The sequence below is a fragment of the Leucopleurus acutus genome, assembly GCF_964270905.1.
Source record: "Leucopleurus acutus genome assembly, chromosome: 9".
NCBI lineage: Eukaryota > Metazoa > Chordata > Mammalia > Artiodactyla > Delphinidae > Leucopleurus > Leucopleurus acutus.
In genome coordinates this window covers 60739256-60767209 of record NC_139144.1, presented here as the reverse complement: position 1 = coordinate 60767209, position 27954 = coordinate 60739256, and the positions used below count along the sequence as shown (strand labels likewise).

The following is a 27954-nucleotide window of genomic DNA, read 5'->3' as shown; positions in this document are numbered from 1 at the left end:
ACTACTTTAGAAAACAGTCCACTCTTCTGGTGATCTGTACTCAACAACTTCCTATCTTCTCTTTTCCCTTACTCCTCAGTCTGACAGTAGCTGGCTTGGAAATTAAGACCTATGCTCTAGCATCACTTCTGCCATTTATTCTTACTTAAATCTTCCATCAGTTTACTCAATGTCCTGAGCCTGTTTACTCACCATGTAATTGGGATAAGCAAAACTAACTTGGTTGAATCTGTAGAGTGATTCTAGGCATGGCGTCTTAAATAGAATATGCAAGTGAGCTAGCAAAACCAATTAACAGAAATCCAGAAAGCATTTTGTTATTTCATGTTATCATTTAGGATTTGTAGGCCAAGTTGAAGTTTGGAACTTTTCTGTTGCTGAGGCTTTAATAACCTAACATTTTTAAAGTTCACTGTATGTTTGGAATAGTACATAAATAAAAAGTAGGGCCTTGTCTGCCCATAGGTGTTTATTTAACACACACAACAGTGCTGGGGCAAGATTTGGGCACAGATACTGGCTTAAAGCAGAGTAGAAAATGGACCAAAAATCCCTACATAAGGTAGCGATTATCATGGTTGGCTGGGAGCAAGACATAAGCTGAGTTTCCAAATGAAGAATTTATACACGTCTTGAACTTCATTACCCTAACCTATGTTTTCTTTCTTTAGATTTTTTTCGGGGCCATCTTGAGGACATTTGTATGTAATTTTTCATCGTTAACATTCTTCAGAGTAGAAACAAGATTCAGAGGGAGCTGTGCCTCTTTAAAAGTCTGGGTCTTAAATACGTATTTTATGTAAAAGTCAGAAGTCAGTACTTTCAGGGTAACAGAGGTGTATTTGAAATTGCCTTGGGTGAGCTGGGTACATGACCTAGTCTGCACCGCCCACGATTAACACACGACTGCGAGTTCGCGAAAAAGCCTGTTCTGTCTACAGCTGCCATCCAGGAGCTGTCCAGTTGCAGTCAGACCTGCACTGAGGTTCTCCCCGCCATCTGACACTGTGTGCCTCCGTCTAATAGGTGATATTTTTGTCCTCTCCACAGAATGTGAATGGCATAAAGTACCATGCTAAGAATGGCCACAGAACACAGATTCGTGTCCGCAAACCATTCAAGTGTCGTTGTGGTAAGAGTTACAAGACAGCTCAGGGCCTGCGGCACCACACAATCAATTTCCATCCCCCGGTGTCGGCCGACATTATCAGGAAGATGCAGCAGTAACATGCTGGTCGTAACTGTGCCAAGAAATCCTCACCAGCAGTTGCTGATTTTGAAAACAGCCACCTTTTTTCAGGGGAAGCATTCAGCAACCCTTTAAAGAATAAATGCATGCTTTAAATTTTTTCTGTAATTTTGGAATGATGTATCTTTGTAGAGTTAATGATTTTGTACATTTGCACATGTAATCATCATACCCATTTTCATTACTTTGATATAAGGTGCTAAACAAAGCTCTAGGTTTTTCAGCACATTTCCCCCAAAACAAGACAGAAATTGAGGGCATGTTGTGTATCGTTTAGCTGTGTTGCAGTGATATCATTTGCGGGGGAGGAGGGGCTAGCACTGAGGGTTTTTCCCCCAAGATTATAATGTGATTGGTTGAAGTTTTTCAACACATCAACTCATTGTGTTCAAAACCAAAATAATACCTTCACTGTCAAACTGGTTACCATGCCTTACATAATGGAGTTAGTTAGTACCTGTGACTAGAAAGACTTTAGGTAACGGAAATATAAATAAGAAAGAATGTTTAACATAATATGCTAAAAATATTTTCATATTTAAATAACATGCATAAAAGGTGTGCTTTCTGTGTTTTATATTATCTTGCAAATCCTTTAGACCTTTAAAAAGCTGAAAATCTTGCCATGTGACTTACCAATCATTTTAGTGTTACAAATGGCATTTTTGTACAAAAAGTCTATTCAGTTCACTCATTAACACACAGTCATTGAGTGCCTGCTAGGTGCAGGGGATTCAGTTTATGCCTAATGATGTCGGTGGACCAAGATACCAGTTTAGTGAAATACTTTCCCCTGAAATACTTTCCCCTGAAATCTGTTAGGAAACACTTTGAAATACTTAAGTGCAAATTTTGTGTGTGTGAAATTTAGTTCTATCTTCATCTTTAGGTGAAGTTTTAAAGCACTTTGTCGTTCTCTATTGCCAACAGATGTGATGTTTTATGTGTTGCCAGTTCTTGCAACCACTGCCCTAACAACCTGCGGGTTGCAGATAAGAATTAAAATGCCAAGCGCGTTTCAAAGAGGAGCATCTTGTTAAGACCCCTGTTGCCTCCTCATGCTCATTGTGTTTTCAGACTTTTTTTAAAGGCACTTTTTCCATCACATTGTAGATGTCTGTATTCCCACTGGAAATGTCTGTTTAGCTTTGTAAGACATTTTGCTGAAATATGAAATTGAGCCTTATTGACAGGTAAGTGCTTCTTGCAGCAGGTGGTCAGTGACTAATACGTGACCCATTAGAGTATAACCTACGTCTGGACCATTCCTAACGTTTTTCTTACCAACAGTACCATCATGCCTTGAGTGTTCATTTCTCCCAAGTGCTATTCCTTAAACATGAGTTTACCAATTGCCTAATTATGCAATAAAAATTGCTTTGAGATGGCTAACTGCCCACAAAACTGATGAAAATCAAACTCGAAATGCTTGTAAAATAACTTTCTTCCCGTGTTTCCATTTGTTGAAAGTCTTACAGATGGAAAGCAGGTGTTCCTCCCTCCTCAGTTTTTCAGACGTTTTGAAAGGAAGACAATTCTGTTAGCCAGATGGGTAAGCTTCTATTAATACACTCTTAAATTGTGAATCCCTCATAATGAGGGATTTAAAAGTTATTTATAAAGACACTACCCGCTAAAAATGTCCTCAGATCTCTGAAGAGTAGTCTTGGTCCTGAATATACAGTGTTATCCTTTATGTTTTAAAGGGTGATAACAGACATGAGAAGCCACCAGTTGGTGCATAAGAAGGCCCTACTTGGCTATTTCATATCTACCTAGAACTGACCAAATTTTTTTTTAGGCCAGCAATTATTATTTAGCTTCGCTCCTTCTAGTGCAAGAAACTGTAGGCTGGATCAGTAGTTCAACAGCTAAACAGTCATAAAATAGTCATTGTGCATGTTAAATTTCTTTCAACTATAAAAATTTCCAGTTTCTATTTACTTATTCATTGTGACAGTATTACTAAACAGGTAAGGATGGGAATATTTTGTTATACCGTGTATAGTGAATGTATTGTACTGTGTCTGTGAAAACTGTGCTTTAAATTATATTTTCATATGTTTTGTTCAGGACAGAGCACATTTAAGTTTGAAAGCAACAGAGGTTTGTTTTAGAACTGAAGGCAACTTAATGAAACAAAATTGCTGTCAAGAAAAGCTGCTTATAAATGTAAATGAAATCACATTTAAAATAAACTGCCTCTGACCCAAAATAAACATGGCTCTTTATTTTCATTAGCATCCATTATAAAGACCAGTATCAAGTTTGCCACAGAAACGAATATATCCATTCAGTACCTTGTTCTAAGGCTGCCTTTTTTGGGTGGGGGCAGAATTCAGCTGACATGTAGATTTCATCAATGTTTTGCCTAGGTTAGTATGATGAACAATTTCATTTCACTGGTAGTAGACTATAATATTCAAAGGATACTTTTAGGTTAGTATGGTCCATAATTATTAACTGATGGAACAAAAATGTTCATATCATTGAACATATTTTACCTGAATATATTCTGCTTAGCATATAACCTATCCAGAAGCTTAAAACATGGAGTCTTCATTACCGCTGCATCCCAGGTCTGCCATGTCCTGATATCTGACTGCCCAATACTGTTTTGCCCTAGACTCACACCTTTTAAAGGATTCCAACGATACATGAATTCTGCTCCTAGAAACAAATACAAGTGAGATGGTGTATATGCGGTTCACATATAGTACCCCAAAATGCCACTACACTGAATATTAACATCTTAGATAGCTAGTTTGCTTAAGACAAGCTTAAATATTTTGATAACCACAAAAACAGCAAAATCAAAAAGTCAGTACTTTAAATCCTTAACATTCATATTCTAAAAGGGGAAAGGACTGTAGTTCAGAAAATTTTTTTAGTGACCCAGACCAAAAAGACATTCAAGATGCTAGACTTAATGAAAAACTATCACAAATAAATTTGACAATGAAATTACACACTTCTAAAAATGTGTCTACTTCAATGTTAATGAATACTATATACAGCAGAGTCATAACGAACACGATAGTTTGATTTGGGTTTATGCATTACATATTTAATCACTTACTGAGAACATTTTTTCAAAGTTATACTCATCAAGAAAATGTGAAAAAAGACATACATTTTCTGTGATTTTATGCCACAACCATCACTGTTTAGTAGATCATTTAATATGAAACAATTACACTGACATATCTTGTTCCATTTCCCCATCAGATAGAAATACAACTTTAAGATGGCTTAAAAATAATCAGATATTCTAAAATTTTTTAGTCATAAAATTAGCAAAATATGCATTCTATTAATTCCTAAAGCAAACATTTCAAATATAAAAAGGATATTTGCTATCTTGGAAGCATGTGATCTCATTCTACATGCAGCTCCCTTTCTAAAGAGGGTTAAAAAAAATATTTCATGGGCTAAATTATGAAGTTTCTGTATTCAAAAGAATAACTTTGCAAGACTTATGATAAATTCTTTGTGTTACATAACTTTTAGTAGTCATGCTCAATCAACAAGGTCAACAGAGATGTGTAAATATTCTGCTAAATAACACACTATACATAGCTATTTTTTCAGTGTGGTAACGTTAAAATAATCCGTTTCCTTCATTCATATAATTTTTCAAAATGGGGAATAAATAAAGATACAAATACACAAGAACTTCTTAAGCAGGTAAGATTAACAGAGGTTAAAATTATATTTATTGATAAGTGATAAACCAAGGACTGACCCTGACACTACGTAACACCAAACTCAAAGTAGCTCTTGGTCAGAAAAGTGCGATAGAGGGTACATGAAAGTGACACCTTGTGGTCTCCTTAGTGGTCTGAGGTGTGTTTTTTTCCCCAACTGCTGAACTGTATTATTAACTCCTAATAAAAATTAACTAGTCAAAATTTAAAACATTCTGATCAAAATGGGTTTGTACATGCCTTTCAAACCCCTGCTGGTCATAGTCAGGAGGGAACTGCTCGCTGCACATTGGGCACACCTTCCAGTGACTTTCAACATGTTCTTCAAATTTGCTCTGATCGTAGTTGGGAGGGAACATTAATTCACAGAGCGGACATTTCTTCTGAACATCAAAGCTTGAGGAAATAAAATGAAAGAATTACCTATTTCTAATAAACAGATTTTTAATAGCAGTAACCTTCAGATACAGTGAGGTTACATTTATCTAGTTAAGCTGATATGCATACTAACACTTACCTTGAAACTCTTCAGTTACGCCAGGAACCTCTTTTTCTGCTCCTAAAAGCTTGCTATTGACAACTGTGTAAACCATTTGTAAAGCCTCTAATTTTAGTTTTACGATTAGATTGACAAAGAAAATCTTTTTCTCATCAAAATCCAAAAAATACAATCACATTATGTGAAATGAGGCTCAGTGACAAGAATTCTTCAATTTTTAACTAACAAAATATGCCTTTCGTAAAACTATAAAGATTCATACAACTTGTAGCTTCCCAACAGTGTTCATTCAGTTTAACAACTAAAGGTGTTTACAGCACTGGTCCTCAAGGTACGGCGCGCATCAGAACCACCTGGAGGCATGCTGAGACGTGTACTGCTGGGCCCTACAGCAAGGATTTGGGGTTCAACAAGATCTGAGTTAGGGCCCTGGACCATACGCATTTCTAACAAATTTTCAAGGACCATACGTTGAGAGCCACAGGTAATCCCAATTCTACACAGGAAAGAGAAAAATTACCTGGGATCAAAGCAAAAGCCTGTTCCATGGCCACGTAAATGCTGACTTGGAGGATCAGGGGCAGTGGGCACATTCTCGTCTTCCTAGGCAAACAATAATTGTGCAACTTTTGAGAAAAGTGAAACCGAATAGAAGTTCCTCAATTAATTAATTCAATCAAGCACCGTATAAAGGAAATAAGATTACACTTTTAAAAATTTACTTCTATTATCATTAAATTAGATTTTCATGTAAACATGTTTGAAAGTAACTTTTTGTTTTTTAGAGAGTATTTCACTATGGACTAGGTCATACCTTGAAATAAAAAGCAGTATTCAGTGGAATGGAGAGTATACTACACCAGTGTGTGTGAATGAAGTAGAGATCAATAGACTTTTGACCGATATGTAGGTAACTTTACCGACTTTTCATTCCATACACTGGTGACCACTTTCATAAAAATCTTAAGACTGCATTATTTTTCCTTTTATTCTCATTTAATGACTATTAATCTGTAAGATAGGCAGGATCTTCTTTGATAATATATACCCACTGCACAATACGTAGAAATTATAAATAAAGGAAAACTCTGTGTGTGTGTGTATGTTTTGGGGCAAATACACAAGCAAACCCAACTGGAAAACCATGTTAAAGTGAAGCAATGCACCAAACTACAGGCCTCAAAAACCCTAATGTAAAACAATCAGATTCAAATTTAAATATCTGATTAACATTATCAAGGAGGACTCCTAAAACCCTGTAAATCTGAGTCTGAATCTGAAAGAAAATGCTGGTTTGAATTTCCATGCCTGCATCCCTCTAGTCACTTTTTATAGATTTGCACACTGCTGCTACATCAATATCCAAACACAGACTGTCACTTCATATCCAAAGCAGCCACATCATCTGAAGTGCCCATTTGCTTTCTTCCCCTAAGCAGTTTGTTAGCTTCTCTCATGTCATGAACTAACAGCACACAACAGATGGAAAAGGCACTGATTGAAGTCCTTATGTTGCTGGGTAGTCATGATTGCCCCAGAACTATTAATAGGCTAATAAGTCAGGTCTGTCATAGGAAGAGGTTCCAAAAAAGTGTATGTGATGTGAAATTTTAAGTGACCAAACAAAAGATAAATTGAATTTTTTTTTGGGGGGGGGGAAGGAACAGTAAGGGAAGGCGTGGTAACTTAGCTATTATTCTGACAATTATCCCCCCCCCCCCGTAAAAGCTCAAAAAAGGAGGTGAGAGATTTTTTTTCCCATGTGCATCACATGAGAAAACACTTTTGTTTACATGATTCCCTTAGGATATAACTGGGCAAAAGAAAAACAGGATCAATAACCTAATAGGGCATTGAGAAGTTGGGGAATGTTGGGGGAAGTACTTCATATACTTCAAAAATTAAAAGTCTTTAAGTAAGTAAAATCCAGACAGTTTTTAAATCTGCAGGGACAAAGAGGGAAGATGATTTAGTAGTTGAATCTGCTAAGCTTACATATGTATAACAGGCAAATTGTGATTCTGTGCCACATTACTCTGGCTGCCATACTTAGGCCTTCCAGCAACAATATCCGAAAATGAATCTGCTTAAACAACTACATATAAAATAATGAACAAAATTTTCTCATATATAAATGTTTTAAAATTTTTTGAAATGCTATTGAAGAAAAAGAATAAAACAAAAGGTCTTCATATTCTACTTTTCAAAATTCTTGATGAGACATATTTATAATATTGTACAACACAACTTTCTAGGGGCGAAAAATATAATGGAACCAAAAATCTCATAACCACCTTTCCCTGTGTTTTACAACAGCTGCAACTCACACCAATTCACTGCTTCCATGAAGCAGCTAACAATAGAGTTTGGAACTAGCTAAGGTGCTAGTTTCAGACCACCTATCAGACATGTTAAAAATATGTCTGCTTATAAAATATGTGGATGAGGGGGGCAAAAAAAGCAATTTATACTTTCTAAGCCATATATAATTTGGTAAGGGAACTATTATCCTGTATCTTCTACCAGAATAAAAGGGGAGAGGAACTGAAGAGTAGAATTCTAGATGTAATAATGAGACATAAGTCCTCATGAAATAAGAAGTCACCTACTGGGAGAATAGTTTAAAACCAAGAAGTATGTAATAAAATCTGAGTAACCAATTCATATAATAAAGTCTCTGGTGATCTTGTCATGCAAAATGACCAAATTTTCACTCCCAAATACAGTTATTCCATTTTACTCATCAAGCTCGGCTAATTAGTTTCCAAACCATACTAGTTTACATATAACAAATTAGCCCAGGAAGTGAGGCTATTAAGGCAGGCTCACTGCCGCAACAAAAAATGGCTACTGGTGAAAAAAGAGAGGAAAGCAGACAAGAACCCAAAACATCAAATAGGATTTCAACACTGGATCATACAGCTTTACTATACACCTTAAAAGAATGTGAGGACATCATTCAATATTAAGTTTTTAATTAATAAACTTCAGTCATCAAGGTTATTAGTATTCTATTTTAGCAAGATTTCCACCCAAAACTACTAAAACAATCAAGTTTTAGCACTGAAAGTTGTCAAGTCAAAAGAATTTTGAATAGCAAGTTTTAAAGTATAAGTACCTAGTATTTTAGCTAAACTGCTGAAATAATCTTGTAAGCAAATATTATTGGGAATACCACACTAAAATGTATTTACGAAGAATTCCAAATAATTAAATTTTTCTTAAGAAAATATTTTCAATAGCATTTTAATCTCCACAAAGGTCTAAACCACTGTACATTGTTCATGTACCTTTAGACCCATGAGCACAATACTCTTTCTATTTGCAAACTGGTTTTTAAGCAAAGGAAACATGCTACGGTAAACTGAAGCTCTGTTTGAAACCCAAAACTTCTCATGAGATGCTCAACTCAAAATCTAGTCTCTAAAAAATATTCTTGTTTTTCTTATCAAAGTATATAACCAGTTTGAACATCTGAAATAGTATTAAAATTGGTTAATCTCTTAGACAACAAAATACATTTAATCAATCATAAAAATACAATTACCATACGATACAACAATTCCATTTCTGGGTATATATCCAAAAGAACTGAAAGCAGGAACTCAAACAGATACACTGGTACACCTATGGTCATAGCAGCATTATTCACAATAGCCAAAAGGTGGAAACAACTCAAATGTTTATCAATGGATGCATGGATAAACAAAATGTGGTATACACATACAATGAAATATTATTTAGCCTTAAAAAGGAAAAAAATTCTGACATCTTACAACATGAATGAATCTTGAGGACATATATTAAGTGAAATAAGCCCATCACAAAAAGATAAATACTGTATGATTCTATTGTACTTATATGAGGTATCCAGAATAGTCGAATTCAGAGAGACAAAGTAGAATGCCAGGGGCCAGAGGGAGGGAGAAATGGAGTTGTTGTTTAACAGTTATAGAGTTTCTGTTTTGCGAGATGAAAAGAGTTCTGAAGACTTGTTGCACAACAATGTGAATATACCGTTGACCACTGAACAATGAGGATTTGAACTATATAGATCTGCTTTTATGCGGGATTTTTTCAATAGTATATACTACAATACTACATGAACTGAGGTTGGTTGGATACTTGAATGCAGATCTGTGGATATGGGAGAAACCACAGATGTAGAGGACCAACTGTAAGTTATACTCAGATTTTCAACTGCATGGAGGGTTGGCACCCCTAACCCTCGCGTTAAGGTCATCTGTACTTACTGCTATAGAAGCATGTACTAAAAAATAGTAAGATGGTAAACTTTATGTTATGTGTATTCAACCACAATAAAAAATGCAATTGTGATCAAACTAGCAATACACACTCGGGAGCTAATGATTGAGTTACACCATCTGAATCATTAGGATTCAGACAATCAATTTCTGAAATTGTGTTATGATTCCACCTTTGCCAGGAATTATTAATTGAAATATTTAGATATCATTAAGGAGCTAGTAATGAATATCAGTGAAGAAAGATCCACCACTTAATAGAACTTTTACTAAGTTAATAATTACTACTTTAGTTCAAGAGCATCCTACAAGAAACATTTGCTAAGGCCAAAATCAACACATTAAGAACAGAGTACCCATGACTCTGGGTAACTTTTATATAAAACTAAAGAATTAATGTTTATCCTTATAACTGTATTATTAAGTAAAATTCGTCAACATTCTCTTTTTATGAGATGTTACTGTTTAAGCTCAGCCAAACATCCATTTCTAGTAATATGTCAATGAAGGAATATCATTGAATTACAACTCCATAAAATTTAAAGGTATTTTAAAAATAGGAAAGCAAATAATTTTGTAAGATCTCTATTTTCAAATGTCACTTTTCTCAGATACATGCAGCCCTATGTTCATGCAACACTATTTACAAGAGCCGAGACATGGAAACAACCTAAATGTCCACCGACAGATGAATGGATAAAGAAGGTGTGGTATATATGTATACAAAGGAATATTACTCAGCCATAAAAAGAAACGAAATTGAGCTATTTGTAATGAGGTGGATAGACCTAGAGTCTGTCATACAGAGTGAAGTAAGTCAGAAAGAGAGAGACAAATACCGTAATGCTAACACATATATATGGAATTTAAGAAAAAAAAAATGTCATGAAGAACCTAGGGGTAAGACAGGAATAAAGACACTGACCTACTAGAGAATGGACTTGAGGATATGGGGAGGGGGAAGGGTAAGGTGTGACAAAGCGAGAGAGAGGCATGGACATATATATACACTACCAAACGTAAGGTAGATAGCTAGTGGGAAGCAGCCGCATAGCACAGGGAGATCAGCTCGGTGCTTTGTGACCGCCTGGAGGGGTGGGATAGGGAAGGTGGGAGGGAGGGAGACGCAAGAGGGAAGAGACATGGGAACATATGTATATATATAACTGATTCATTTTGTTGTAAAGCAGAAACTAACACACCATTGTAAAGCAATTATACTCCAATAAAGATGTTAAAAAATTTTTTTAAAAAAGAGTGAAATAATGCCATTTGCAGCTACATAGACCTAGAGATTATCACACTAAGCAAAGTAAGTCAGAAAGAGAAAGCCAAATACCATATGATATCACTTATATGTGGAATCTAAAATAATGACACAAATGAACTTATCTACGAAACAGAAACAGACTCACAGAGAGAAGACTTGTGGTTGCCAAGGGGAGCCGGTGGAGGGGCGTGGTTGGATTGGGAGTTTGGGATTAGCAGATGCAAACTATTACATATAGAATGGATAAACAACAAAGACCTATTGTACAGCACAGGGAACTATATTCGATGTCCTGTAATAAACCATAATGGAAAAGAATACCAAAAAAAGTTACTTTTCTCCATATTCAAAACTTAAAACAAACCAAAGACCTAAATTAGAAGCTAGAGCTACCTTAGATAAAGCAATGGTTTCTGAGATACGACAACAAAAGTACAAGCAAAAAACGGACAGGTAAATTTGACTTCATCAAAATTTAAAACTTTTGTGCTGCAAAGGATACCACCAAAAGAATATAAAGACAATCCACAGATGGGAAAATATTTGCAAATCATTTATCTGGACAAATCATTTATAGGACAAATAATCCTATATAAAAGTGGCCAAAGGACTTAAATAGACATTTTCCCAAAGAACATATACAAATGGTCAACCAGCACATTAAAGATGCTCAATATCATTAGCCATCAGGGAAATGCAAATCAAAATCATGATGATATGCCACTTCTCATCTACTAGGATGGGCTATCATCAAAACAACAGACAACAAGTGTGGGAAAAGATGTAGATAAACTGGAACTCTTACACGTACACACTGCCAATGGAAAAGGAATCAGGCAATTCTTCAAAAGGTTAAACATAGAGTTACCCTATGACCCAGCAATTCAACTCCTAGGTATATAACCAAACTGAAAAAGGTATTCAAAACAAAAACTTGTACATAAGTTCACAGCAGCACTATTCACAAGAGCCAACTGTTAATCAACAGAGAAATGGATAAACAAAATGTGGTATATCCATATAGCACACTATTCAGCATTTAATAAAAAGGAATGCAGTACATTCTTCAAGCTAAATATGCATGTATGCTAAAACATGGATGGATCTTGAAAACATTATGCTAAGTGAAAGAAGCCGGTCACAAAAGACCTCACGTTATAAGATCTGACTTACATAAATGTCCAGAATAAGCAACTCTACAGAGACAAAGTAACTGCTAAAGGGTACAGAGCTTCTTTTTGTGGTGAGGAAAATGTCCTAAAATTGAATGTGGTGATAGCTGCACAATTCTCTGAATATACTAAAAACCACTGAATTGTATACTTTAAATGGTAATTGTATGGTATGTGAATTATATCTCAATAAAGCTGTTACCAAAAATTACCTTTCTAAGATGATCTGAACATTAGTAGGCAGAAAATAAAAATAATTAAAAGCATTTCTTTAGCTAAAATCGTTAGTCACAAATATTTAAATAGACTCTACTGTATATGAAAGGCATTGTACTATATGGTATAGAGAAGGTAAAATTCAGCATTAAGAGATGCCAACCAGGGACTTCCCTGGTGGTCCAGTGGGTAAGACTCCACACTCCCAATGCAGGGGGCCTGGGTTCGATCTCTGGTCAGGGAGCTAGTTCCCACATGCATGCTGCAACTAAGAGTCCACATGTCGCAACGAAGATCCCGCATGCCGCGACTAAGACCGGGCGCGCCTAAATAAATAAATATTTAAAAAAAAAACAAAAAGAGATGCCAACCAGAGATACACAATCAGCTAGAACGAAGTGTGTATTAAAAAAAACAAAACACAGAACATACAGAATTCATGTAATCTTTTTTTTTTAATTTATTTTATTTTTGGCTGCGTTGGGTCTTTGTTGCTGCACACAGGCTAGTTGCGGTGAGCGGGGGCTACTCCTCATTGCAGTGCACGGGCTTCTCATTGTGGTGGCTTCTCTTGTTGCGGAGCATGGGCTCTAGGCGCACAGGCTTCAGTAGTTGTGGCTTGCGGGCTCTAGAGTGCAGGCTCAGTAGTTGTGGTACACAGGCTTAGTTGCTCCGTGGCATGTGGGCTCTTCCCGGACCGGGGCTTGAACCCATGTCCCCTGCATTGGCAGGCATATTCTAAACCACTGCGCCACCAGAGAAGCCCCTCATGTAATCCTTTTGATGATGTCTAATTTATCTATATTTTCCTTTGCTGCTTGTGCTTTTGATGTCATATCTAAGAAACCATTGCCTAACATCACAAAGATCTATCTCTATGTTTTCTTTTGAATTTTATACTTTAGCTCTTATATTTAGGTTCAATTTGAGTTAATTTTTGTATATGGTATGAGGTAGAAGTCCAATTTCATTTTTTTGCATATGGATATCCAAATGTCCCAGCACCATTTGTTGAAATGATTATTCTTTCCCCTTTGAAATGTCTTGGGGGACTTCCCTGGTGGTGCAGTGGTTAAGAATCTGCCTGCCAATGCAGGGGACACGGGTTCGATCCCTGGTCCAGGAAGATCCCACATGCCGTGGAGCAACTATGCCCTTGCGCCACAACTACTGAGCCTGCACTCTAGAGCCTGCACGCCACAACTACTGAAGCCCGTGTGCCTAGAGTCCATGCTCTACACCTAGAGAAGCCACCGCAATGAGAAGCCCACGCACTGCAACGAAGAGTAGCCCCCGCTCACCGCAACTAGAGAAAGCCCACACGCAGCAATGAAGACCCAACACAGCCAAAAATAAATTAATTAATTTTAAATAAATGTCTTGGCAGTCTTGATAAAAGTGAATTGGCTGTAATTATATACTACTTTTGTAAACAGAAAACATACTGGTTATATTCAAAGTAAAATTTTAAAAATAAGACAACATATGAAAAATGGCAAAATTTAAGAAAGGCAAAAATTCCATGTGTCATGACAATGGGAAACAGGCCTTGATTCTTTAAAGCAGTGATTCCCAACAATTGTGGAGTCACAGCCCCTCTGAAAACCACAGATCCTTCTGAGAATAAAAACTAAAAAACTCATGAGAAAAAAATGTAAATACAAAAATTGTCAGTCTTCAACTGGGGGGTTCATAGTAAAGGATTCATGTGGAAAGCTGCAAACTACACATTAACAGAATGTGTGAACCTCAGTCTTTCAGAGATAGAGGAGAAAGGAAAGAAGTAAAGCTAGTCAGGTGAAAGGGAAACACTATACAAAGGCATAAAAACAACTGGAAAGTGGGATATGTGTTAAAGGAAGAGAAAGTAATCCAACCTTGCCTGATGGGCCTTAGGAAGCTTAGACCAGTGCAACTCAAATTTTATTAAGCGCATGATCACCGAAAGACTTTGTTAAATGCAGTCTGATTCTCTGTAGGTCTGGAGTGGAGCCAGAGGTTCCTTATTTCTAACAAGCTTCCAGGAGATACCAATAGTGTTGGTCCAAAAATGATGTTTTTGTGTAGGAAGAGTTTAGACCATGGTTCCAAAAACTGTGCAGGAGGCTACTGAGATGCTAAAGGTGCCATTAACTGAGAAAGTTTGGGAACCTGTGGTTTAGTCACTTGGTAGGCTGATAGGTGGTAAAACCACAACTTCCATAGCCAAACTGATGAGGCTGTACGCTTACCAGCGGTATGACTTCAAGCAAGCCAGGTAGTCTGTCTCTGTTTCCTCCATTATAAAATATAGTAATAGTTTCTACCTCATAGGACAGCTATGAAGAGTTAATATATTTAAAGTGTTAAGCATTAGCTGTCCAATAAAACTACAGAAATGTCTATTGCCATCACTATCATCATAATTACAACTATGAGGTGAAGGGGAGTGAGACAGAAAGTTTTTGGTACAGAAGGGAGGAGATATGGTAGGTGTGACTGAAGGGGGCTGGAAGTGCAGCCGCTTCAACCCCAACTGAAAGGCACTGGGTCCCAGGCTGTTAAATACTTCCAGGGCAAAGAGCCAGAGAAAAGGAACAGGTCAACTCAGAGCTGCTTTTTATATTCTAACTAAAACTACTTAACTAAAACACTTCATTTGCAAGTGATTTTTGTTGTTGTAATGACAAGAATTTTTTTAAAAAAATAAGGTCTGAATGTGCAAAAAAATTAGTTTCTAATGTGAAAAATCCTCTGATAGCAAAATACAATTACCCAAGGTGTGCCTATTAAGACCCCTTCCATCTCATTACCAAATCTAAGCATGTCAGCAAATGAGCACAAGACTCTAACACTGCTTCTCATGGGTTTGCAGGAGGGCAAAGCACACAGATCAGAAAGAACACTCTACTAATTAAACTGAAGCAGATGACTACAGAAGAGAAGAGCTTGTCACATGTAACATCTGTGCCAAGAATGATCAGATTAAATATGCAAAATGTGAAGTAAAGGTGTGATAAAGCAGTAAGATGATACTCTAGACTTCATATAGGCTACCAAAGTTCTGACAGTTTTCCTAATTATTCCCAGTAATGGATATAGGAGGCCAAAAGGCAGAAGAGAGAAATACATTTTTCTCCATTATGGGTGTTGAGCACTAGGGCTAAAATCATGCCTGTCTGAACACTGATCAGTTTCTGCAAAGGTTAATAGCAATTAAATGCAGCAAACTAGATTAAATGAGAAACAGGTCATGATACCGCTGTACTTGCAAAGAGCATGATAAAGCATTTCTTTTAAACGCACCTTAATGACCAGAAAATCCAAAAAGCTGCTATGAGGAAAAGGATCTATTAAATGGTGAAGAAATCTCTTAAATGAAATAAAAAGAATGCCATGCTATGTAAACTGATTCAATTATCATCAGTACTGTACTGCTGAGAGATTAAATACTAATGATGTCTACAAGAGTATTTCTCTGAAAAAGAAAACTATGATACACACACTTCTTCCTTTTTCTTGCTAAAGATAACGAAGAGTCCACTTTATAACTTAAAGTGGGATATAAATGCAAAACTGAGAAGATGCACACCAAAGCATAACACTGTCATTAACGCTTTGCTTCTTGCAACCTGGTACATCTACAATCAAAAGAATATAGTAAATTACTCTGTGATAATTAAGATTAAACTATCTGTGACTACAGTTAATACTGTATTGTATATTTGAAAGTTGCTAAGAGAGTAGATCTTAAAAGTTCTCATCACAAGAAAAAAATTATAGCTGTATGATGATGGATGTTAACTAGACTTGTTATGATCATTTTGCAATATACACAAATACCGAATCGCTATGTTGCACACCTGAAACATGTTATATGTCAATTATAGCTCAACTTTTAAAAAATTTTTAAAATTAAACTATCTTATAACTACAATATTCTAAGGTCATTCTCTCAATAAATCCTAAAGTATAAGTCTGAAGCATATTAATGGTTGGTTTTTCAAATTTAAATACAAGCAGATTTTTCAAAAAATCAAGTAAGCAATCATGTGTACACACGAGCATACACATTCTCTCTTTCTACACACACATAACTCTCTACACAGGACAAAAAATAAAAGGGACAGGCTCAGAAAATAGAAATTCAATTTACTTTACTATCCTCAGGGTCTTCTAAACCATCAGGTCGACTTAGATTTCGGGCAGGCTGGCTGCAGACAACATTATCTTCCAGTCCCCAAGAGGGTACTCTCACAGGTGGCCTTTGGATTTCATCTGGGTAAAAAGCACCATCTGCTCCATCTGAAATAAAAATTTTGGAAGGGTAGGGTAAAAACCTGGTACTAAAATTAGAATCTCCGTGTATAGCTATGATGAACAGAATATAAAGAACCACTTTAGTGTATCCAAAAAATGTCTTTTTTTAACCCAAATGATCTTTAAAAATAAGAACTATGTGCAATAAGCAAATAGACTCCTCATTCATGGTGTACTGCTTCTAGATGAAGCCAGTTAGTGTTAAACATTAAAACTGCTTATTATAAAGCAAGATTTCTATTAGAGTTGATCATAACCAACAGTTCTCTAATCCCAGGAAGATACAAACAAAAAAAAACCTCCACATTCAGCTAACCCCAACCAAAAATATTTTAATAACCTCTTGTTTCCTGTGTTGCATAAGGATTACCAAACTGCAGAACTGGTTGTGTATCTGGCACTGCAGGAACATGACCATTTTGCTCTGAGCTTGTGTTGAAACACTGTGAGATCTGCTGAGGACTCTGGGAATTCTGACCCTCCAATTTCCTTTCTGCTTGATTTTCTATACTCCTTTTAAGTTCCTAAAATTAACAAAAACAAAGGTGAATAAGCAACCAAATATTTTTTAACAAGAAGAGCATTAAGTATTTAGCCAAAATATAACAATAAAATGATTTCCCTATTATATTTAAAGTACACAGTTGGAAAGGCTGGTTCTCAACTTCTCATAAATGTCCCTTCCACATCTAACAAAATCAGAAAGCAGGATAAAGCCCAATATATTTTCAAATTTATTTGTGCCAATAAAGTACCTTTTTTATTGCTAATTGAGAGGAAATTGCGAATCTCTTACAACTTAGCTATTAGTAAAAATCACAAGACAAAAAACAACTCAGACTGCTTCCCTGGTAAACTCTATCGAACATTTTAAAAAATACTAATCTTGTATAAATTCTTTCAAAAACTAGAGGAAAAAAAAGTCTCAGCTTACTTTACAAGGCCAGTATTATCCTGATACCCAAACCAGTGACATCACAGGAAAACGGCAGACCTCAACTGCAGACCCTCACGAATACTGATGTAAAAATCCTTAACTTAATTAAGAAATCAAATTCAATATTAGAAAATAATACATTGGGACTTCCGTGGTGGCGCAGTGGTTAAGAATCTGCCTGCCAATACAGGGGACATGAGTTCGATCCCTGGTCTGGGAAGATCCCACATGACGCGAAGCAACTAAGCCTGTGCGCCACAGCTACTGAGCCTGCGCTCTAGAGCCCGTGTGTCACAACTAAAGACCATGCCTAGAGCCCGTGCTCCGCAACAAGAGAAACCACCACAATGAGAAGCCCTCGCACCGCAAGAAAGAGCAACCCCTGCTCGCTGCAACTAGAGAAAGCCCACACGCAGCAACAAACACCCAACACAGCCAAAATTAATTTAAAAAAATCATGACCAAGTGGGTTTTATCACAAGAATGCAAATTTAGTTTAACATCCAAAAATCAATGTAATTCATCACACGTTCATAGACTAAAGGAAAAAAGCATACAATCATTTCAATAACTGCAAGAAGAAACATTTTATAAAATTCAACAGGCATCCATGATTTAAAAAAAAAGACATCTATAAAAACCTACAGTGAATCTTAATGGGGAAAAATTAAATGGTTCTACCTAAGATCAAATATTAAGGCAAAAATGTCTGTTCTAACCACTTCTATTCAACATTATACTGGAGTTTCGTTTTTTTTTTTTTTTAATTTTTTTTTTGCAGTACGCGGGCCTCTCACCGCTGTGGCCTCTCCCGCTGCGGAGCACAGGCTCCGGACACGCAGGCTCAGCGGCCATGGCTCACGGGCCCAGCCGCTCCGCGGCATGTGGGATCCTCCCAGACCAGGGCACGAACCCGTGTCCCCTGCATCGGCAGGAGGACCCTCAACCACTGCGCCACCAGGGAAGCCCTTAATATTTATTTATTTGGCTGCACCGGGTCTTAGTTGCAGCACTCGGGATCTTCGTTGCGGCGTGCAGGATCTTTTAGTTGCTGCATGCGGGATTTAGTTTCCTGACCAGGGATCAAAGCCAGGCCCTGTGCACGGGGGAGCGCAGAGTCTGGAACATCAGGGAAGTCCCTATCCTGGAGGTTCTAAACAGTGTTAAGATTAAGGCAAGATTAAGATTAAGGCAGACAGACTGGAAAGGAAGAAGTAAAACCATCTTTACTCACAGATGATATCATCATAGAAGTGGAAAATCCTAAGGAATACACTAGAACTAGGAGAATGAGTTAATTTAGCAAGGCTGCAGTATATAAGGTCAATATATAAAACCAACTGTACTACCATATATCAGCAAATGAAATTTTTTAAAATTCTATTTATAGTAACATTCATAGATAAAAATTAAATACTGAGGAATAAATTTAGCAAAAGATGTGCAAGGCCTATAAACTAAAAGCCACAAACATTACTGAGAGAAATTAAAGAGAGCCTCAGCAAATAGAGAAATATACCACATTCATGGACTGGAAAACTTATTTTTATGCTATTAATTCCCCCCAAATTGATCTACAGATTCAATGCGATCCCAATCGAAATTCCAGCAGGCTTTTGTATAAACTGACAAACTGATTATAAAATGTACATGGAAACACAAAGGTCCTTGAACAGCCCATTTTTAAAAAGCAGAACAAACTTCAAGACTTACACAATCTGATTTCCAGACTTATTATAAAGCTATAGTAATCAACTGAGTACAGTCTTAGCCTAAGGATAAACAGACCGGGGGTAGGCAAACTTTCCATAAAGGGCCTGATGGTAGATATTTTCAGCTTTGTAGGACACACAGTCTCTGTCACAACTACTCAAATCTCTCTCTGCTATTGCAGTCATAGACAACACCTAAAAATGAATGGGCATGGCAATACGCTTTAATAAAACCTTATTTACAAAAACAGGCCACAAGTCAAATTTGGATGTAGGCCTTAGTATGCTGACCCCTAATATAAATCAATACAACAGAAAAGAGATCCCAAAAATATACCCATACTCTTGTCAATTAATTTTCAACAAAGATGCAGAAGTAATACAATGGAGGAAAAACATGTTCTTTTAAATATATGATGCAAAAAAACTGGATATCTGCATACAAATAAAAAAATTTTAACTACATATCATTCCTTACACAAAAATTAATTTTAAGTAGATCATAAATCTAAACCTAAGAGCTGAAACTATAAAATATACTGGATTAAAAAATAGGAGAAAATCTCTGTAACCCTGGGTTAGGCAAAAATTTCAGATAGGACACATACAGCATGAACCATTAAGAAAAATATTGCTAAACTGTACTACTTCAGAATTAGAAGCTTTTGCTCTTCAAAAGATAGTATTTTTAAAAATGAAAAGGCAAAACACAAATTGGGAGAAAATATTTCCAAAATATATAACATAGAAATTGTATGTGGAATATATTTTTTAAAACTCTTAAATCCAAAAAAGATAACCCAATAAAGAATCAGGTGAAAGATCTGAACAGACACTTCACAAAAGAATATATATGAATGGCCTGCAGGCACACGAAAAGATGTTGAGCATCACCAGTCAGTCATCGAGGACTATCTGGAAAAAATGAAAACACTAATCTTAAAAGATACATACACCCTAATGTTCATAGCAGCACTATTTAAAATAGCAAAGGTATTCATGGAAGTAATCCAAGTGCCCATTAACAGACAACTGGATTAAGAAGATGGGTGTGTGTGTGGGTGTGTGTGTGTGTGTGTGCGCCCACGTGTGCACTTGATTCAATAAGTCAAAGACAAATACTATATGTATGGTATCACTAATATGTGGAATCTAAAAAATAATATAGACTCACAATACAGACTCACAAATATAGAAAGCAAACGTGGTTACCAAAGGAGAGAGGGGAGCTGGGAGGGACAAATTAGGGGTATGAGATTACAGATAAAAACTACTATATACAAAATAGATAAGCAACAAGGATTTACTGTGTACCATAGGGAATTATACCCATTATCTTGTAATAACCTATAATGGAATATAATCTGCAAAAATACTGAATCACTATGCTGTACACCTGAAACTAACACAATATTATAAATCAACTATACTTCAATTAAAAAAATTTTTTAAGTTTAACATTAAAAAATAATAATTAAAAAAACACTAGTCGTCGGAGAAATTAAAACTAAAACCACAATGAGGTAACCTTACACACTCACTAGAACGACTCGAATTAAAGACTGACAATACCAAGGGCTAGTGACTGGAATGCTCACACACTGCTGGTGGGAATGCAAAGTGTACAGCCTTTTTGGAAAACAATCTGGGTGTTTCTTAAAAACATACACTTATATACCATATAAGCCAGCAATTCCCTTCCTAGGTATCTACTCAAGAAAAATGAAAACACATGTCCACAAAAAAAAACTTGTAAGAGAATGTTCAGAGCAGCATTACTCATAACAGCAAAACATGAGAAATAATTTGAATGCCCATCAGCTGGTAAAAGGATTAACATCTATCAATTAGTGAATAAATTCTGTATGACCACATTTATGTGAAATGCTAGAAAAAGTAAAACTACAGAGTAACAGAAAGCAGAACAGTGGTTGTCTGGGACTGGGGGTAGCTGGAGGAATAGACTACATATGAGCATGAGGGAACTATGTGCAGAAATAAAACATTCTATAGTTTGAATGTAATGGTAGAGAACTATATGTATTTGCCAAAATTCATCAAATTGCACTTAAAATGAGAGAATTTTATCATATTTAAATTGGACCAGGGACTTCCCTGGCAGTCCAGTGCTTAAGACTTCGCCTTCCAATGCCGGTGGGGTGCAGGTTCAATCCCTGGTCGGGGAGCTAAGATCCCACATGCCCCACAGCCAGAAAAACAAAACATAAAACAGAGCAATATTGTAACAAATTCGAAAAAGACTTTAAAAATGGTCCACATCCAAAAAAAAAAAAACTTGAAAAATTAAAATTAAAGAATTCAACCAAAAATATTAACAAAAGATACAACGATGAAAATTTTCATCTGTAAAGTAAAATTCAGCTGGTTTTGCTGATTGTCATCCCTTGGGAGTAGAGATGACACTCTATGTTAACAAATTTTTACCTATAAAATGACCTTAAAATAGAGTAAGTGGCCTTCAAATAGAATAAGTCATTATCATTGAGAGCAAAACTGGTAAACATGAAAAATGCAAGTCAATTTAGGTTTGAAAAGAGAAATGGGAATTAAAAGTTCTTCCTAAGTACGTGAAAAGAGTACAGAAGGCATATGAAATGTAACATATTGCAGGATTGGGAAGTGAATGATTTACTTAGAACACAGGATGCATGTTAAGAGTAGAAGAAATGCAGCTAAAAACACAGGTTGAAGGGCAAATGTGCCAGATGTGTCATACAGTTTACTACAATGGGCCTAACAGTTCTTGAACAATAATAACACACTGAAATGGTCCTTAGCAACGTTAATCTAGCAAAACTATACTGGGCACAGTTGAAAGTAGAAACAAATAATCAGGGGGGCAGCATGACATGGTTGATTGGAGTCAGACCAGAATTTGCTCATCAGCTCCAGCACAAATAACCCTGAGGAACTTACCTTTCCCAGGCCTCAGAGTACTGAGAAATGAGGGGAGTGTTTAGAACACAGCAGGCCCTCAATGGATGTTCCCTCATCTCCTGTCAAGACTCAAAAACCCCTGACATACCACTATAATAATTCAGGATGTTTAAGTGGAAATGTGAAGAGAGAAAAAGGGAGAGAGTAAATTTTTAAAATATTTCAAAGATGATTCAAGAAAAGTGAAAAAAGGGCATGAAAGCAGCAAAAGAGTTAAGAGATGATAAAATACTTCTACAAAAGTGTAAGCAGGGCTTCCCTGGTGGCGCAGTGGTTGAGAGTCCGCCTGCCAAAGCAGGGGACGCAGGTTCGTGTCCCGGTCTGGGACAATCCCACATGACGCGGAGTGGCTAGGCCCGTGAGCCATGGTCGCTGAGCCTGCGCGTCCGGAGCCTGTGCTCCGCAACAGGAGAGGCCACAACAGTGAGAGGCCCGCGTACCACCAAAAAAAAAAAGTGTAAGCAAATCAATTTAAAGGAGCATGGTTAAGTTCTTCTGTAAGCAAACAATAAACTACTTAAATGGAGTCAAGGATTTCATCAAAACATTTATGCATGCGCTGATAGAGCCAAGGAACTTCATGGAGAATTCCAACCTAATAGAGAGTTTCCTCTAGGTTCATACTCCACTCCACTACCATCAAAGATGAAATAAATCCTCTGCAAATAGTATAAGTGTAAGAAAAGGAGGAATAAGCAGCTTTGATTCCTCATGGGGTAAACTGGAGGCAGGGTGAATGGAACACAGGAACATGGACAAAATAGTTATGATTAGGTTGTTTGGCAAATTAGAAGACTGAACTCTTGACTTAGAAAAGATTCTTAAATTTGTATTCACAATGCATGCCTCCCCACTCCAAAAGGATCCATGTTTAGAATTCAAGAAATCCATAAACTTAGATGAAAAAAAAAAGTTTATATCTTTTCACTAACTTCTAACTGAAATTTAGCATTTTCTTCAATTATGAATGTAGGCAAAAAAACACAGCAACAGTTGCAGTACCTTTAATTTTGTCACCCACAAAACATCACAGATATACTCAAGACACCTTCCATTAATCATTTATAAGTATATACAAATATTACTCTTCTATTCTTAAAAAGGAAGCAGATCATCTGGAAATATGAAATGATGATTCAGAAAAATTGCTAGTCAGGTACCTGATGTTAAACAACATTTTGAAATAGTTTTACTTTAAAAAATTTTTTTATTTTAATTTTTTTTGTTGTTTTTTTTTTTTTTTTTTTTTTTTTTTTTGGTGGTACGTGGGCCTCTCACTGTTGTGGCCTCTCCCGTTGCGGAGCACAGGCTCCGGACGCGCAGGCTCAGCGGCCATGGCTCACGAGCCCAGCCGCTCCGCGGCATGTGGGATCTTCCCGGACCGGGGCACGAACCCGTGTCCCCTGCATCGGCAGGCGGACTCTCAACCACTGCGCCACCAGGGAAGCCCCTATTTTAATTTTTTCTCTGGTAATCGTTAATAAAGTACTTCCCACCATCATTTTTATCATTATTTGCCATTGTGCTTGTGCTTTATTATTTTCTTTACTCGTCCCTTTTCATATTTCTAGTAAAGGGCTTATACAGAATATCTGAAATAGTATGAAAATGATAATTCTAAATAGTGGTTTTGGAATGACATGCAAAAATAAGATACTTTAAGGTATATTAAGTTTCTAAATAAATTTAAATTGGTAGGGTTTTTAATCCTAAATTACTTCATACTATTAAAAGTTATTTTTAAAATATATATTTTTATAACATTAGGGAGCTAGTTACTTAAAAAAACTATAGTGAGTTTTTTTTTATAGTGAGTTTTTATCCACACATATGTTCAATATTTTTTGAGTATCTAATATGCAGCAGGCACTAGAGATTTAGGAATAACCAAAACACACAAAAATTCCTGCCCACGTGAAGTCTTTATCTAGAGCAGGGCAGATGGACAAGAAACAAAATAAGTAAAATACACATTCTGTTAGATGGTGATATATCCATTTTGTCATTTGCTCACTCAACTAATGCTTAATGATCACTTGGTTCATTCCAGGCACTGTCTGGATCTAGGTTTCAGTGCTTAACAAAAAGGACTTAATTCTAACTCTGCAGAGGATTGTGGTAGGAGTGAGGGTACTGAGAAACACTGGGGGAGAAGACAAACATGAAGCAAGCTGCTGAAATAGCAAACAGAAATTCTTAAAAATAGAGCCGTTAGAAGTAATATAAAACTACAGTGTCAGTAGCAGGGAAATCAAGAGTAACTCAAGAAGACAGGAAGCAGAAAGCAAACTGGTCTACTTCTATTGTATTCCTGACAGGGCAGGGGATTAATTGACAATAAAACTGCTGATCCCACTACATTTCTTTTACCAAATATTTTTATAAGCAAATGCTATAAATTATGTTTGCCCCATTAACTTGTTTAGTCATTCAACAAATATTTAACTTCAAATATCAGGCACTGTACTAGAGCCTGCAAATACAGTGGTGAATAAAATAAACATGATCCCTCTTCTTCATGGACCTTACAATTAAGCAAAGGGAGTTGTTAAGAGAAATAAGCACAGAAATATTAACTACAAATTATGGTGCTATGAAATAAAAGTATAGCTACCAGGTTTAATAAAGGTAGCTAATTTAGACTGAGAGGTCAAAGAAGTCCTCTCTGAAAAAGAGAGATTTAATCTGAGACTTAAAGAATAAGTCAAGAGTAGTAGGAATAGTTACATATTCAGAGGAAAATAATAGGAATTATGGGATATACTTGAAAAAATACCACTGGCGGAACAGAGAAGGGAATTATGGTTGAACAGATAAAATAAGATGGCACCGGGACTTCCCTGGCGGTCCAGTGATTAAGACTTTGTCTTCCAATGCATGGGGTGTAGGTTCGATCCCTGGTCAGGGAGCTAAAATCCCACATGCCTCACGGCCAAAAAAAAAAAAAAAACCAAAACAGAAGCAAGGGGGCTTCCCTGATGGCGTAGCGGTTGAGAATCTGCCTGCCAATGCAGGGGACACAGGCTCAAGCCCTGGTCTGGGAAGATCCCACATGCCGCGGAGCAACTAGGCCCGTGAGCCACACCTACTGAGCCTGCGCGTCTGGAGCCTATGCTCCACAACAAGAGAGGCTGCGACAGTGAGAAGCCCGCGCACCACGTTGAAGAGTGGCCCCCGCTCGCCACAACTAGAGAAAGCCCTCACACAGAAACTAAGACCGAACACAGCCCAAAATAAATAAATAACTTGGAATATAGTAGGTGCTCAATAATTATTTTTAAAAAAAACACACAGAAGCAATACTGTAACAAATTCAATTAAAAAAAGACTTAAAGAAAATTAAAATAAGATGCCACAAAGTAACATCTGTTGATTGCTGGGTGAGAAGTACAACTGAGTTCGTTATATTATTCTCTTCTTACATATGTTTAAATTCTTCTGGGACTACCCTGGCGGTCCAGTGGTTAAGACTCCGTGCTTCCACTGCAGGGGGCACAGGTCTGATCCCTGGTTGGGGAACTAAGATCCCACATGCCACATGGCGCGGCCAAAAAAATTCTTCTTTAAAAAAAAAAAGTTTACAAAAAATTGTAGGCAAGAATATTCCTAGCAAAGTACATGAACAAGGGCCCTGAAACAAGAAAGCAATTCATGAGTTGTAAGGCCCGAGTGACTACAACAGTTCTCAAAGTGTGGTCTCCAGACCAGTAGCGTCAGGAACTTGTCAAATGTGCAAATCTCAAGCCCCACCCCAGACCTACAAATCAGAAACTCTGGGAATGGAAGCCAGAAACCTGTGTTTTAACAAATACATTGTAAAGCAACCATACTCCAATAAAAATTAATTTTTAAAAAAAATGTGGTACCCTAACAAACTATATTAAATGAAATTATATGAACATGTGAAAAAGGTATTCAAGATAATCTAGTCCGTGGCATTCTATATATATGGTTGACCTTTCCCCACAAAGGCACAAGCTCTGCTAACTTTTGTTTAGCTTATAATAAGTTATGACTGTGAGAGGCCCACGTACAGCAAAAAAAAAAAAAAAAAAAAGTAACAGGCTCACTTCCCTTCTTTTCAAGAAAATATCTGCCAAATACCCTAGGCTGAATAACCAAATTTTGTCTATTAGCCATTCTTTAAAATAGAAATGATGTACCATGTAAAAAGAGGCTAGTTCAGCTTAGAACTCAATCACACAGTGCTTTACCTTTAAAGGTACTTTAATGCCACTTTACTTCATTAGGCAAAAGTGCTTTGGGAGTACTTCCTATTTCATCACACAGAATATTTAAAACACCCCCCAGGGTCAAGCTTCAATAAAATTAGTATTTTACTGTTTCATCATCTTAAGTGAAACTGTTTTTTTTTTTTTAAATTGTGAACGCATGGTTAGGATGAATACAGTAACTACGCAGTTTGGTGCCACTGCCTTGTTTCAATATTAATACACCAGCAGTTTTCCCACCACTGCTTTTATACCAACAGTGCAAATGTAACAGAATAGGGAAAAAAGCAAATACTGTAATATTACGAAAACCGTTTTATCTTTTTAGACCTCTGAAAGGGGATGGGGATCCCCAAAGGATCACAGACCATACTGTGAGAAATGTTGCACTACAGCATATTTTATATTATAAATGTATGCTCTGAATGTTAGGTTACGCTACAAATCATTAAACAACTTCTAAAATGTTTCCTATTACAAAAGAAAACCAGATAAATACATTAGTCATAATTTTAAATTTGTTTACTGTTCTCTTAAATTTGAACACTGTAAAATTGTTTGTTAAATACAAACTATGTAACAAAAATCAAACTAAGTTTCAACACTTGAGCATTTTTCTCCTAACAAAATAATTTTAAATATTATTTAACTAAAAACATTTTCCACCTAAAAGTCTTAACACCTGTTTGTCTTTTCTTTAGTCATTTAACTTTAAAAAAAAATCACCCTTACATAACTGTAAAATGTGTGTCCCTTCATAAAGCTGTATTATCATTCAGTGTCATATGAAACTTTTTTTTAAGTACACTGTTCAATACCTTCTCCCTGGAGAGGTTTTCCAAATATGAAGTTAGACCATTTATCTTTTCGTCCTTCTCTGCCAACTGAAGCTGAAGAGAGAAAGAAATTATCATTATTTTTCATCATCTACTCTCTCCTTACCCTTCAAGAGTTAGTTTATACCATTCTATCAAAATAATTCCTATTACCATATCCATGTATTTTCCTTGTTCTTATTCTTTGACATCTCTGAATTACCTGTCATTATTGACTAACTTCCCTTACTCTTAAAGCTTCTCCCCCGGTTTATGTGAAACTGCACCAACACTGTCATCCTCTCATGCTCTTTTTTTAAAGTCTGCTTCTTCACCATTACAAATATAGGTATTCTCCAAAGTTTCTTCTTTGGCTTCTTCTCTCTACATTCTCTGTAAACTCCCTTTCTTCTATGCCTTCAACAATCATGCTCATATGAATAAACCACAAATATTAACTCATGTGCCACACTCTCTTTCCCAAGATCCGAATCTGCCTTTTTAATTGATGGGTAAACATGTTTTCACTGTTGTCCTTCTGCACTGTAAGGGTAAAATGTCCCAAACCTACTTTCATACTTTTGTTAACTGATATTATTAATCTCAGAGCCCACTGTGATTGA

The 27954-nt window shown here is 36.5% G+C and overlaps 2 protein-coding genes across 3 annotated transcripts in view; one reads left to right on the top strand and one right to left on the bottom strand.

The window, feature by feature from the left end:
- The window catches only part of JAZF1 (JAZF zinc finger 1), a 337583-nt gene extending 334880 nt beyond the window's left edge, over positions 1–2703 (top strand). The window contains exon 5 of the mRNA XM_082846108.1: positions 1051–2703. Coding sequence (XP_082702234.1) covers positions 1051–1227 — 177 coding nt within the window. The 3' untranslated portion in view covers positions 1228–2703. The remainder of the gene's footprint in view (positions 1–1050) is intronic.
- Positions 2704–3485: 782 nt separating this feature from the next.
- TAX1BP1 (Tax1 binding protein 1) overlaps positions 3486–27954 on the bottom strand; it is an 88700-nt gene continuing 64231 nt past the window's right edge. Inside the window, exons 14-19 of one of the 2 annotated variants that reach the window (XM_082846105.1) lie at positions 27335–27406; positions 17018–17201; positions 16514–16662; positions 5976–6058; positions 5197–5352; positions 3486–3919 (exon numbers count right to left, since the gene is read on the bottom strand). In XM_082846105.1, coding sequence (XP_082702231.1) covers positions 3793–3919; positions 5197–5352; positions 5976–6058; positions 16514–16662; positions 17018–17201; positions 27335–27406 — 771 coding nt within the window. In that variant the 3' untranslated portion in view covers positions 3486–3792. The other variant, XM_082846104.1, reaches the window with a different exon arrangement.